Source organism: Acipenser ruthenus, chromosome 4, assembly GCF_902713425.1.
Source record: "Acipenser ruthenus chromosome 4, fAciRut3.2 maternal haplotype, whole genome shotgun sequence".
Taxonomy (NCBI): domain Eukaryota; kingdom Metazoa; phylum Chordata; class Actinopteri; order Acipenseriformes; family Acipenseridae; genus Acipenser; species Acipenser ruthenus.
The window spans coordinates 46,523,021-46,537,114 of record NC_081192.1 but is presented as its reverse complement, the minus strand read 5'-3'; the positions used below and the strand labels follow the sequence as shown (position 1 = coordinate 46,537,114).

Below are 14,094 nucleotides of genomic sequence, written 5' to 3'. Positions count from 1 at the left end.
CACCAATACTACAAACAGAAGCCAGTAAACATGTTTGCAAGACTAGCCTATATCTACCAATTTCCAGGGATGCCCAGCCCCCAAAAATTATGTTTACATTATTGAAGTTCATAAAGTGAACTTCAATTTTACAAACACTTGTAAACAGCGCACTGATAACCTGTCCTATTACGTGTCCTGTTGTCAAAATAGTACACATTGTATGTCCTTCAATTACTTGCAAATTCTGTACGTATCTTACAGTAACACAGAGCCTGGAGTGTATTACACTCGTACAATTGAAAATGCAATAACTCGCCTTCCATCTCTGATACTTACAGGAAAGTACTTATATATTTAATGGTAGAGAGGTTATATTGTAATCATTTTTCTTGACTGGAAATGAAAAGGCCACGATACACTATGCAATTTCGGTTTGCAGCCTGTGATTGCATGGTTATCGCATCATCATTGCACCGTGCAATCGGGCTCGATCGGATTGCATCCTATTGCAAGCTATCCAGTGGGGCTCTATTTCATGCAATCGGTTGCGATCGCCCTGGACAAGTATCCAATCAGTGAGCAAGGAGGAGTCACATGGCAATTTCCCTCTCTGCTCCTGTACTCATAGTCATACACATGAAACTGGTAAACTGGTAACATTTTTTAAAGTTTTCTATGAACGTACAAATTTACAAGCACCTGGTCAATTTAAACATTAATAAAAATAATGGAAGGAGAAATAAAACTACAAAGTAATCAATTTAAGTAGCTAACCAAGAAAATGTTAGCAAATTAATCCAACCGAAGTACAAAAGGTGAGTTATTTGTGGGGTTTAATAAAGTGTATACGTGTTGAGTGTTAACGTTAAACATAAAACGTAACCCCCCACAAATATTGAACCTTTTGTACTTCGGTAATGGATAAAATAACAATGAAAATAAATTATATATATATATATATATATATATATATATATATATATATATATATTGATCAGAGGCTACCAAGGGGCCAATGGCAACTTTGCAAGAGCTACAGCTACAGGCCAAGACTGGTCCAAGTGTGCATGTGACAACAATATCCCAAGCGCTCCACAAATCTGGCCTGTATGGTAGGGTGACAAGAAGGAAGCCATTACTCAAGAAAGCCCACCTTGAATCCCGTTTGAAGTATGCAAAAAAACATTCAGGAGATTCTGTAGCCATGTGGCAAAACGTTTTGTGGTCTGACGAAACTAAAATTGAACTTTTTGGCCTAAATGCAAAGCATTATGTTTGGCGCAAACCCAACACAGCGCATCACCCAAAGAACACCATCCCTACTGTGAAGCATGGTGGTGGCAGCATCATGTTATGGGGATGTTTTTCATCGGCAGGGACTGGGGCACTTGTCAGGATAGAAGGGAAAATGAATGGAGCAAAGTACAGAGAAGTCCTTGAGGAAAACCTGCTGCCCTCTGCAAGAAAGCTGAAACTAGGATGGAAGTTCACCTTTCAGCATGACAAAGACCCAATGCACACAGCCAAAGCTACACTGGAGTGGCTAAGGAACAAAAAGGTAAATGTCCTCGAGTGGCCCAGTCAGAGCCCCGGCCTAAATCCAATTGAAAATTTGTTGCATGACTTGGATTGCTGTCCATCAACGCTCCCCAAGGAACTTGACAGAGCTTTTGCCAAATCTAGGTGTGCAAAGTTGGTAGAGACCTATCCCAACAGACTCACAGCTGCAATTGCTGCCAAAGGTGCTTCCACCAAGTATTAACTCAGGGGGGTGGAGACTTATCCAGTTATGATCCTTCGGTTTTGTATTTTTAATATATAATTTTTTTCTCAATAAAAACTTTTTTCCCCTCAACAGTGTGGAGTATGGTGTGTAGACTTTCCATAGGCACTGGGTGTATATATATATATATATATATATATATATATATATATTCCACTTCAAACACTCTTCACATTCCCCATTCCCGCTTCTAAACACTCTCTATCTTCTATCTATCTATAGTGCATCGCACCCTATTGCACCCGGAGCGATCAGCCGCGACTTCATGCGATCGATTGTATGCAATCACGCAATCGGATTGCACCGAAATTGCATAGTGTATCGTGGCCTATATATTAACAATTTTACAGAAATGAAATTAGTTAAATGAAAAAATTTAATTTCCAAACACCTCCAGGTCCCGATTAGTTTGGGCAAGTTTTGCTTTAATAAAACAAGACCTACATATATTTAAACATGTATTGTAATTTCAGGGTAACACTGGATTGTCACCCCTGCTCTTATTCAAAATGCAACATGATGGCACGCTGAAAGTTTAATACCCTATAAACAGAGGAGAACTCATCTTGTTCATCTCATCGTTATCTTTACTGAAATTCAAACACAGCTGTAAGAAAAAGAGATAACTTACTTATTCATCAAACAAAGTATTTATTGTCTCAAGACAATACAATAAAATTCACATTGGTCCTTCAGTGCCTTAAATCCTCACAGGACATCTGGCAGTTTCTTACAATGATGAAACATCTCACATGTCCACAGTTCTCTCCATCACATTTCCTTGCTGGTGACAATTTTGAAAGAGGTGCAAAGGCAGGTTTATCTGGTGAAGGAGCGGACGTGTCTCCCTCGGCCGCCACTGCTGCTACCACTGCCGCCTCCACCACCGAACTTCCCTCTGGAGCCACTGCCTCCCCCCCCTCCGCTTGCCCATGAAGGGCCCACTCCACGACCACGAGGGGCACGGTCCCGAGGAGCTAGCCGGTAACCACCTGCAAGGACAGAGCACACCTCTGAGAATCACACACCAGCACACGGGACAGAGCACACCCCTGAGCATCACACACCAGCACACATGGGTCAGAGCACACCCAAGCATCATACATGTGACCGAGCACAACCCTGAGCATCACACACCAGCATACAGGGGACAGCGCACACCCCTGAGCATCATACACTAACACACGTGACAGAGCACACCCATGAGCATCACACACCAGCAAACGGGGAACAGCGTTCACCCCTGAGCATCACACACCAGCACACAGGACAGAGCACACACGTGACAGAGCACACCCCTGAGCATCATACACCAGCACACAGGGTACAGAGCACACCCCTGAGCATCACACACCAGCACACAGGACAGAGCACACCACTCACACACACTCCACTCGAACACTGACACACATAAAAGCATTAATTTACTTATTCTATGTATTAATGTTATCATTATTTTTCAGTATTTATTATTTAGTATTCATAACATATATAGGGTTAAATTAATCTAGAGTAGTCTTTGTGTAAAGTTACTTGGGGCTGAAAAGAAATAAATTGGATATTTCAGCCAGAACATTTTTCTGCGAGGGTTCAGAAAAACTTGGTTCTCAAGTAAATATTTATCTGACCCAAAGATTTTAAGCAGTAAAAAAATTTAGGAAAAAAAATAATAATAATTTGAAACAAAAGGTCAAATTTGCGATTGTAAAGCTCAATTTCACATAATTTATAGTGTATATAGACCTAATTCTAAATGAACTTCTGTATTATGACACACAGACACTATGCACATAAGACCTGGACTTTTGACTCTTCCAATTGTCTTGCCCTTCTCAAGATAAAGCTGTTTTTTCTACAAATGGAACTTGCCTCCCCTTTTTTCTGTTTATTTCCAGTTTTGATCATTTAATGTGAAAACACCTAATGCTTTAAAGCACAAATATAAACATTTTGGCCTACCCCAAGGTCTTTAGAACATGCCTGTCTTCGATACTGTGTTTGGCACGAGGGCATTCCTCCCCTTAACTTCTATGCAAGCAACATAATGAACTCCCCTGAAACGAGAGACTCCTTTTCCTCTTTCTAACCTTTTCACAAAATCTGTTTGTAATCAACAAACCAACTGGAAAATTACATTAAAAATGATTCCAAACTGAGGTGAGTGATATGTACATTAGAGGGCTAATGTGATACTAAAGTTTCCAATAAATTAGAAGGGAGGTAAAAATAGTGATGGTATTAGTATAAGCAGGAAACATGCTAACCTGCAGCAGGCTGTCTGGATTGGGGAGGCCCTCGGTTGAAGTTGTTCTGCCCCCCTCTACCTTCGTTGTACGTTCCTCGATGCGTGCCAGGTGTACCCTGGGGACTCCAAGCAGACCCACGGCCGCCTTCTCTGCGATTGTAATTTCCTGTAACACGCAGGGTTGTATAACTCACCAAATGCATAAACATGGACTCACTGCATTAACATTGATTCTATACAGCAGTAAACACAGGTTATTCCATCTAGCTCTACCATGGAATATGTGGATGATTTGAGACACTAGGCATGGTTCTGTAATAACAATCCGGTTAGCAAACACTGCCTGGAGCCTCACAACTAAACCTGAAAATAAAATAAGGTATTGCTCTGTATCAGTGTATCTATCAGTGATTTTCTTAGGAGGGGGTGTTGCATCAGTTTCCAAGAGGTAGGTCTTAACTTTTTCAGTGTAACACTGTGGGTTGTTGGCCAGCATGAAAAGCTTGAAATACTTAGGCACTGGTTGGTGAATCCAGTGAGTATTGCTAAACCAGAAGGCGACACCAAAGGTTCATTGACTATATAATTGTATCTTTAAATCTCGGACATTGAATGATTGCACCAAATTATCAAAAGTAGTAAGACCTAAAGAACAAACTTCACATATCAGACAGATATTCCATTCAATTATTAGCAGGGTCAAAAATATAGAATTGACTATTTTGCTTACTCCTTAGAATTGCAAGTGCAGCTCCATGTGTCACTGGCAGGGGGTGCTGTACCATAGAGGTTTCCCACGGTCTGCACAAATCCCTGGAAGTACATAAACCTTTTGGAGCTGGGGGTGAGAAGAATCGGGTCTGACTGTGGAAAACCCCCCGACCACCTCTGTTCCCAGAGAACAGCCCTCGAGACAAAGCTTTTAGAGAGCCTTTGACAGTTCTTTTTGGTAGAAGCAAGCCTGTAGGAGGACCAATATCTTTTATTTCTGCAGCGACAAAATCATCCACGTGCATGGACGGTGGTCGGCTAGTGTTCTGTTTTCTTTGTCGGAAAATATCGTGAGGTCTGCAGAGCTGTCCGAATGCTCCCCTGCCCCGTCCTCTAGGAAGAGCCATAATATGGGCCCTTTTGGCAGGTTCTATGTAGTCCAACTTCCCACTGGATAAAACAATAAAAATAAAAGACATATTAGAAGAGAACCTCTGTTTGCAGGATCAGTATTTTTGTGGGGACATGGGGGAAAACAAGATGAAGTCACTATTGACCTAAAGAATCGCTAAAGTAAGTAACACAAATGGAAAGCAAAACGCATGTGTGGATGCAAAGATCTCGCAACATTCCAAACTGATTCTTTGTCTGATGTGTTTATTCTTTTCAAAAGGACGCATTACACAAAACTACATTTATCAAAGCAAACTGTGTTTATTGAACTGGAGATATTAGAAGTTGAAATAGCTGCAGTGGTGGAGTTGTACAAAAACATGAAGCTCCTCTTACAGGGATGCATAAGTGAAAACATCCGAAAGGTTTTAGGCAAAAACCTTGCCATTTTAGATTCATAAAAATACTGTCCTTAAAACAGCCATATTGTAGTTACGTTTAAAAGATCAAGTAGGTAGCAACATTTCTCCTGATGATGTATGTGCAACTGCCACAGGATTCCCCAAATGCACACACCCATTGTAATGATCAGCTCTCTAACAGCAATGGGTGGATTGTTCACACACAAATACATTTTTACCTGGAAAACATTGTCCTCAAAAACGTTACACTATTTAAGTTTGTTAAAATTCAAAGCTCTATCAAGTTGTCGTCATGCCATATACCTTGATGTGATGAATGTTTCATGCTTATGTTTTCCCAGTTTGAAACCCTTGGCTGCCTTTGACCTTCCAGGAGAAGAAGGTTCCATCAGGAAAGACCTCTCCAGCTCTGCCTTCAGGTCAAAATCAGTGCAGCATCTCTGCGACAGCTCCACCAAATCAACTTTCACCTGAGATCAAACAATACTGATTAAGCATTACGAAAAAATCACGCGTTCTATTTCATATTTTACTTTAAGCATTAAATATAAGTTATTCTGTAAAACACAACAACATTATTGTTGCAGAATTTCTAAGATCTGGATTTGCACCTATCTTGGACTACCTAGTAATGTTTTCAAACTGTGTGTCTACGTTTGTGTACAAGTTTCAAGCACTGTATGTGATAGGAGACGGAGACAGAGACCAAGGGTGGGGGCGTGGGGAGTAAATTCTGGTGGGGACCTGGTAATATAGGAGGACTATCTTTATTTATTTATTTTTTTGCAAGTAGGGGATAGTGGGGAATTGATTATTTGTTTCAAAAGGACTAGGTGGATGAGTGCTGGGGACCAGGTAAGAGGGGAGGGAGTTACACAGGCATGTTGTATGTCCACTGCTAACCGGCTTTTATTGAAAAGTCAGTACCTGTGTTTCACACTGAGCCCAGGTAATACTGAGGCACGCATCACTGACAATTCTTCATTGCTGACAAGTTTTCAGTTTTGTTACTTACATTTATTTATTGGTTATTTATTTGCTAAGTTACCATGTGTAAAAAAGTATTTATCTTTGTAGTTATTTACAGCAAGTGAATAGTATTTACTGCTAAATATGCAAAATAGAAAGTGTTTATTAACAAAATGTTAATTAAAAAATCCTTCCAGACCAAAACTGAGTTTGTACATAAAGAACTGTTCAAGTATTTATAAAGTTAACCATGTTTGTGTGTGAGGTGCCTTCCATGTTGGCTCAATTATTGCTGCCACCGACAAATAAAAACAGTTCCTGATAATTACAGTTAACTCATAGCTAACCAGAATGCTACGGTCTTGCTCGCTCACTTACCATATCCAGGTCCATGTCAATCTCTTCTGCTTGGAATGGAGAGAGCCATAATGTCTTCAGCTGGTCATCAAATACATCTGCCAGAACATACACAGTCCTAAAACACAAAATAAAAAGGGGGTGATTTTTGGGTGAAATATCAAAACAGCACCCCCCACCCCCCAAAATATATTTATTTTAAAAGACTTATTTTAAAATACAACTCAGATGGCTCATTTAAGCCCAGTGTTCCATGTATCACCATGGTGTCCTTTTTTCCCTTTTTAGGTTGCTGTAAATATTAATTTAGGCACCTGCAGTCGTCCATCTTTCTTCTGGAAAGTTTGCGATAGATATTTAACATTATCTACTAGGCTTGTACGATGACAATAATAAAATCGAATGATCTATCGATTGGGACCCCACGACAACAAATTGATAATATTTTAATCAAATATGCCATAAAATTAAAAACTTGTCTTGTATATATTAATTTACTGTCAAGAACATAATCTGTGTTGTTGCTTCTAAAAGTCACTGAGAATATGCGTCTGTGAACAAATACAGGATAATGATGAAGAGTAATCTGCTTTATTAATTTATTTTGTTTTAAAATCAGTCCCAACTGTAGTCATTTGTCTTGAGCGAAACTAATAATATTTAACATTACTACATTGTCACATGCCGTTTCAGAAGAATTATTATTATTTTGTTTTACCTTTTCATTTTGAAGCAGTCTAAATGCCGCTGGATCGTAGCTCGACATATGTGATTAAATGAAACATTGCAGGTTGTACACCATCACCATGTAGAACGTACATTTATTGTGATTTTTTTTTATTCATTTTGGACACTCGCTTAACAATACCAGTTGAGATCTCCTAGGATACTAAACCCGCCCCGGATGCCCATATCTAACAATCAGTGAGGGGAGCCCAGAGTGGTTATTGGCTTATAAATCACATCAGAAACCTGGACCGGTACACATAACTTCATTGGTTTTAAGTGTAGGGTAAAAGTACACAAAATAGAGTTTTCACGGTGCAGAATGAATTTCACGGTCCGTGTCACGTTTTTCACAGCCGTGAAATAGGTAGGGCTTGGTAATGTATGTAAGTAAATCCACGTGGGTGAAACGTTGCGACGTGGTAAATCGTGCTGCATTTCACTAGAAGCTGGGCCATGTAATTCATAAATTTTAACCCCAACATCAAATTAAAAAAAGGGAATTATTTCCATGTAAATAGGCCATAGTGTTAACATAGTTTTCAAACCTTGTTTTTTTCTCTCCTTTGGACAGTAGGATTGAGATATATATATATCATATGTATTTTCTTAATTTACTGTTATGTTTACACTGTAAATTTGTCCGATTTTACACTTTTTTTTAAAGCATTTTTAACTCAATAATCGTTGTTAGAATTTGCACGGTAATCAATGTCATCATCAGGGTTTGATTTACAACACTATTACCCACCACTTTGTAATTCACAATACAGTTTAAAGCATGTTTCTTTTTGCCTTTGTGTAACATGTGGTGAATGTGGACCCGTGGTCCATTCAGGTGGACCCACACACCACCTTTTCCTGTTTTTTCTGAAATGTTTACAAATATAATTATTGAAATGACCATACTTTATTGGTCAAGACAAATTGAACCCAGATGTGCAGGGGACAGGTATGCCTATTGTTGACTGGAAGGACCTTTCAATGTCTGCGAGTGGAGCATAATATAAATATTTCTATAAGTTTGTATTCGGCAGCCACGATATGAAAGGGAATTGTACTTGGTTAAAAATGATCAATCTTTCATGATTGATTGGTAGAGTGAATTGTTTTGCAGTAGTACTACAAAGCAATCTATCTATCTACACCTGCTAAGTGGGACAGGCAGCAACTTGTATATTATTTGCATACTGTTTTTTGTTCAAACACAAAGTACTGTACAGAAGCTACAGCAGGTTTTGTTACTCAGCAAATCGGTTTAATGTATTGTTTTAGTACAACAACGTCAACAAAGTTGCTATTTTTATTGGTCCTGTATGATGTATATGATGCATAAGAGGGATTGAAAGGAAATGGTAAAACTTCCATTCTCTCCAACAGCCTGCATTTTTCTACCACATCGCTTGCAACGATGGGTAAACACGAGTCCCCCCCCCCCAGTAAATTCGTAATTATTAATTTGAATAATAAGCACATATGTTATGTAATGTAATTAATAGGAAACGTTATTATCATAACCTTGGTTCCCTGAAATAAAAATGTAACCATTACCGTATAGGTATTTCTCCTAAAGACCCTAAACCTGAATAAGATATACCAAAGCTGCTCAGCGAGCCTGTGGCACAGTCATGCCCCGCCCCTGAGGGTACAAGAGGACTGCGCTCACAGATCTCAGCGCCATTTTTCCTTCAAACATGCTGCAATTATGGATGCAGCGACCTTGTAGGTTACATTTATATTTCAGGGAACCAGGGTTATGATAATAACGTTCCCTTTCTAGTACGAAATGTAACCATTATCATATGGGTGAGTGTACCAAAGCCGTTGCAAAGGCAATATTGCAGAATGACTGGAATGCTACAAGGCTAAGCCAAGAGGCTGCCTTGCGTGTTACCATACCGAACCCCAGCAAAACAGTAGCTAAAGTGAAAAAATTGAGGGACAAAAACTCACCTCTATGCCTGTGTTGCAAGGGTTGATTGGGTTCCAAAGCCAGGGTTTTGAGGATCCACAATATTCAGACTGTGGAACCTAGTGAAGGTATGGGGAGTAGCCCACACTGCTGCATTGCCTGCATCTCACTCACCCGCTTTGCAGAGGTGATAGCGAGCTGCTACCTCCTGAGACACCACAGCTGTGTTCTGTGGGTCTGTGACTGATGTTGCAGTCACACCGTGAAAGGGAGGGGGACCGTGTTTGATCTGCAGTGAGTAGCCGTTCTGAATGGTAGTAATCACCCAGATGTCTGTGGTGCACTGACACTAATAGTCCAGATGACTCCCTGAGAAGGGGGCCTGGGCCTGTGGCAGCAAATTCTTAAGGCTGTTGCTTAGCCTGTGGCTTGGCCTGAGGCTTCGGTCTCTGTGCCTGTCTTTGAGGCTGCTGGGACCTGGGGTGCCAGTTTGCCGCTGGTTTATGTACTGGAGGTGGTTGCTTGGGAAGCAGGCATACTAGCTCCTTCGTGGGTTCCCGGGTCGGTTCGGTGACTAACACCGGGTCAGTATGGTATGGTACCGGGTCAGGGCGGTAACCTCAGCCCCAGTTTGGGAGCGGAGCGGGTCGGTGACATCGATACCGTTATGGTACGGGTCCACCGGTTCGCAGTCACCACGGGTGGCAAAGTGCAGGGATGCCCACCTGTACAAGCCACTGGCAAAACCAGTCAGTCAGTACTCACAGGAGTCTGAGGGAAGCCAGTTTCTTAGAATGAACTAACAGCCCTCGAAATGGTGAGGCAAAAGCTGTCACCAAAAAAAGGCATCAAGATAATGTGGGAGAGATTGCAAGCTACCACAACTGAAGCAAGTACCTTGGTCCTGCGCAGTACTGCTATAGTACCACTTTACAGACAATCATAAGAGAAAAAACTCCCTAAACAAATGCAGTAATAATATAAAACGTCTCATATTTTTAGCCAAAGCCAAAAAGAGAAATAAGTAACTCCAGCTGGAGCTATTGCAGCCTGGGGGGAGAACACAATGTCAGCTGACTTATGTTGCTGGATCCCTGGGAAGGAGCAACTCTAGCTGCTGGCTTCACGCGGGGCACAAAACCGCAGTGGGACATATCATATTCAGGTTTCAGGTCTTTAATAGGTAAATACCTATACGGTAATGGTTACATTTCGTACTTGAAAAGGGAACCATTTTTAGGTGACCATGTATAAAAAGAAAATAAATAAATTGAAGCCTGCTGACTCCAATAATAAATGGCCTATACTTGAAGCACTGAAACTATTGCAGCCTTGTTCCTGTAGGACCAGATACTATATACACTACCAAATCTAATATGGACATATCATTATATTACAACTATTACTATGAAACGGGTTATACTTTTGTGAATGTACCTGTTATTGAATTGTGTTTGCAGACTCTCTGGTGCAGGAAGTACAGGTTCTGTGTCCTGTTCCGTTGAAACAGTAGCATTACTGTCACTATCCAGCATCTGCCTGAGTCCCACCACATTTTCCAGCACAGATTCAAGGCTATCATCATCTTTAGAATATTCCTATTTAATCACAAAAAGATAAGTATATAAATGCAAGGAAAAAAGCTAAATCTAGCTAAATGCTAATGTATACATATACATTAAGCAAATTACAGGTTAAGATAGTCTCTTTTGTACACCATCCATAACTTAAAACTCCAAGATAAAATTGACAAAGTTTTCAGCTGCCTTTTTCAGTGTACTGATGTTTCAGCTGCTTCTTCTCTACCTAGTTCAAGATTAAAGCTATAGAGATACAATTCTAGATATTTGTTGGAGCTCTTGAGACCAAATGTCCTAATGCCAATATAGACAAGCACGTTGTACTTATTAATGAAGAAAAACTCTAAAAAGGATTTTGTGAACAAAACCAAAGCATACAGAGGACATTATGCAAGGGAATAGCATATCTGATGGAATTTACTTCCATGTAAAAATATACAAATTGGCATCTCAAGTGGTTTATGAGATATTAGCAGTTGAAATAGTAGCAGATTCACAAGTATATACACCTCCCTTACAGAATGCTTAATAACTTACTGTGAGTTGCTTCTCTAGTTCATGAAGCAAGTGATCCTGAGAGCTCTCCTTCCACTGCAGAAGTTGTTTCATCTCTGTCACACTGAATGCCAAGGAGCGGGCAGGGCTGCTTCCATCTACATCCATGGGGGTCATGCTTTCATCGCCACAGCATCCCTGATAAAGAAACACAAAAGGACCTAATTAAGCCATTCTTTGTCGGATCTAATCAGTACACCTTAATGTTATTGATGAAGTTTGAAAGAAATATATTCCATTGTTGTTGGAAATACCGTTACCTCTGGTATACTGGTTTTGAGGTTCACCGCAGTTTAGATCCATTACAGTGAGTAGCTCAAGAAACATGAGAATGCTGCATAAGTGCCCATCACTATTTTTTATAGGTTCTGGTGATGTATTTAACTTTGGATTGTTAACCTTTTAATCTAAAAAGCTATTTTTGTTTTTAAAATATATTATCTACCATATACAGTATTCATAACATTTAAGAAATCAATGTCAACTTAAACAACTGAATCACACTATAAAGGATTACAAACTCAATACACTGTTTGATCCAAGATTTAAATAAAAAAAAAAATCATTATACTTCTTATCACCACATCCCTACCCAGAGGGCCAGAAAAGATTAGATAGAACAGATTTTATCAATTTTTGCACCAGTCCCACGCTTAAAGTTACACATTTAAATAAGTAGGTAGCAACATTATTATTATTATTTTATTTTTATTTTTTAAAATATTAAAAGTTTTAGTCTAGCCTTTAGATATAGTTGAGGAGCATGGCACCATTTTGACATTTGTTTTTCAATGTCTTTCTAGCTCTGGAGCTGTGTGATATTGTTTTAAATGTGTCTTACATTTTCTGAAACTCAACTAGGTCAGAAAAGCTGGTTTGCCAGGATAATGCATTTATATTTATATTGCATATCAAACCAAGGGATAGTGCAAAGTGTAATATAGTAACAAAGGATACAATTAAATTGTAAATGATTCAGTTCTTAACATAAAGCTAAACTAAAATGTAGGTTATTACTGTCCAGTGCAATAAAGAATAAAATGTACAACTGAAACAGAATTGGTGGACGTACAGGGTCAAGAGAGAGGTTTACCAAGGAGTGTTGTTTAGTTGTAAGCTAGCATTATTTTAGATTTGGTCATTTTTATTCATTCATGTCTCTTGAACTGTTGACTTTCAGAGCCAGGGCCTAGCGACGGAATATCAATTTATCACCTGGTGCATATGTTACTAGGAGAAAACCAAGAGAACCCGTTAGTGAATTAGTTACCCTGTTAAGTGAAATGTATATTAATGAGCCAGTCCCTGATGAGGCTGAGAATGGGGAGATAGAAGAGCAGCTACTGGCTGTAACTGGGGGATGTTACCTGCATGGGTCGTCACTGAATAATAATGAGACACAGAGCATTGGGTGTTGACATGCCGCACAGGCACGCAGATTTTATAAAACACAGAGGTGCTGCCACTAGGGTACCAGCAATGGTAGCCTTAGTGTCAGATTGAATAAAGAAAACAAGCTAAAAATAAGTTTGTCACACAAGACAAGCACTAGCCTCATTAAAAGAGACGTCCTGCTCCAGGAACCTACTACACTACATTACCCTCTCTATACTGATTGGGATCAACATCCCCTAAACTAACCTACTGCTGTTGCTCCCATAGTCCCCAACTCTCAGTGACTACGGGTCTTTCCTGATGGTCCTGGCTGGGCAGTGCCTTCACAGGCACTGTCTTGCAGTTCAAGGGTTCCGTGGTAGTTAATCCTGCAGGGCGGACACTCTGCTTCTCGGTGTAAACAAAGCGCAAGTCTGTGTAGCCTTGGCGATGCAGTCACCTCGAGCTGTGGTGCAGACGCTTTTTGAGCTTCGTGCATGCAGACGTGATAAAAGGATCTTGCAACATATCAAACAAGTGAGAACACTGCTTAGTCATCCAACTCCTCCCTAAATTGCCTTGTGCAGAAATTCCGGTACATTTATTATTATTTATTTCTTAGCAGACGCCCTTATCCAGGGCGACTTACAATTGTTACAAGATATCACATTATTTTTTACATATAATTACCCATTTATACAGTTGGGTTTTTACTGGAGCAGTCTAGGTAAAGTACCTTGCTCAAGGGTACAGCAGCAGTGTCCCCCACCTGGGATTGAACCCATGACGTATGCACATCACACCTGGACATGACCACCGTCTGGACACACTTCATCTACACCACGGACAAGCTTACTGAGTGTCACCCCAAAAGAAGGCACCGATACAGGAACACCTTCATCAGATGATAAAGGATGGGGTGATTGAACCATCTTTGTCAGATTAGTCTGCCCCTGCAGTACTCATTCAGAAACGAGACTGATCCTACCGTTTCTGCGTGGACTACTGTCTGCTGAATATAAAAACCCAGTTTGACGCTTACCCAATGCCTCAAGTTCACGATATCCTGGAATCACTTAAAAGAG

At 40.1% G+C, this 14,094-nt stretch overlaps 1 protein-coding gene across 3 annotated transcripts in view; it reads right to left on the bottom strand.

Annotated features, from left to right (window-relative positions):
• Positions 1-2,396: 2,396 nt before the first annotated feature.
• The window catches only part of LOC117400374 (protein virilizer homolog), a 64,815-nt gene continuing 53,117 nt past the window's right edge, over positions 2,397-14,094 (bottom strand). For all 3 annotated transcript variants that reach the window (XM_034919201.2, XM_059022458.1, XM_034919204.2), the window contains exons 18-24: positions 11,618-11,773; positions 10,938-11,098; positions 6,884-6,980; positions 5,840-6,006; positions 4,741-5,171; positions 4,030-4,176; positions 2,397-2,757 (exon numbers count right to left, since the gene is read on the bottom strand). In XM_034919201.2, coding sequence (XP_034775092.2) covers positions 2,585-2,757; positions 4,030-4,176; positions 4,741-5,171; positions 5,840-6,006; positions 6,884-6,980; positions 10,938-11,098; positions 11,618-11,773 — 1,332 coding nt within the window. In that variant the 3' untranslated portion in view covers positions 2,397-2,584. The remainder of the gene's footprint in view (positions 2,758-4,029; positions 4,177-4,740; positions 5,172-5,839; positions 6,007-6,883; positions 6,981-10,937; positions 11,099-11,617; positions 11,774-14,094) is intronic.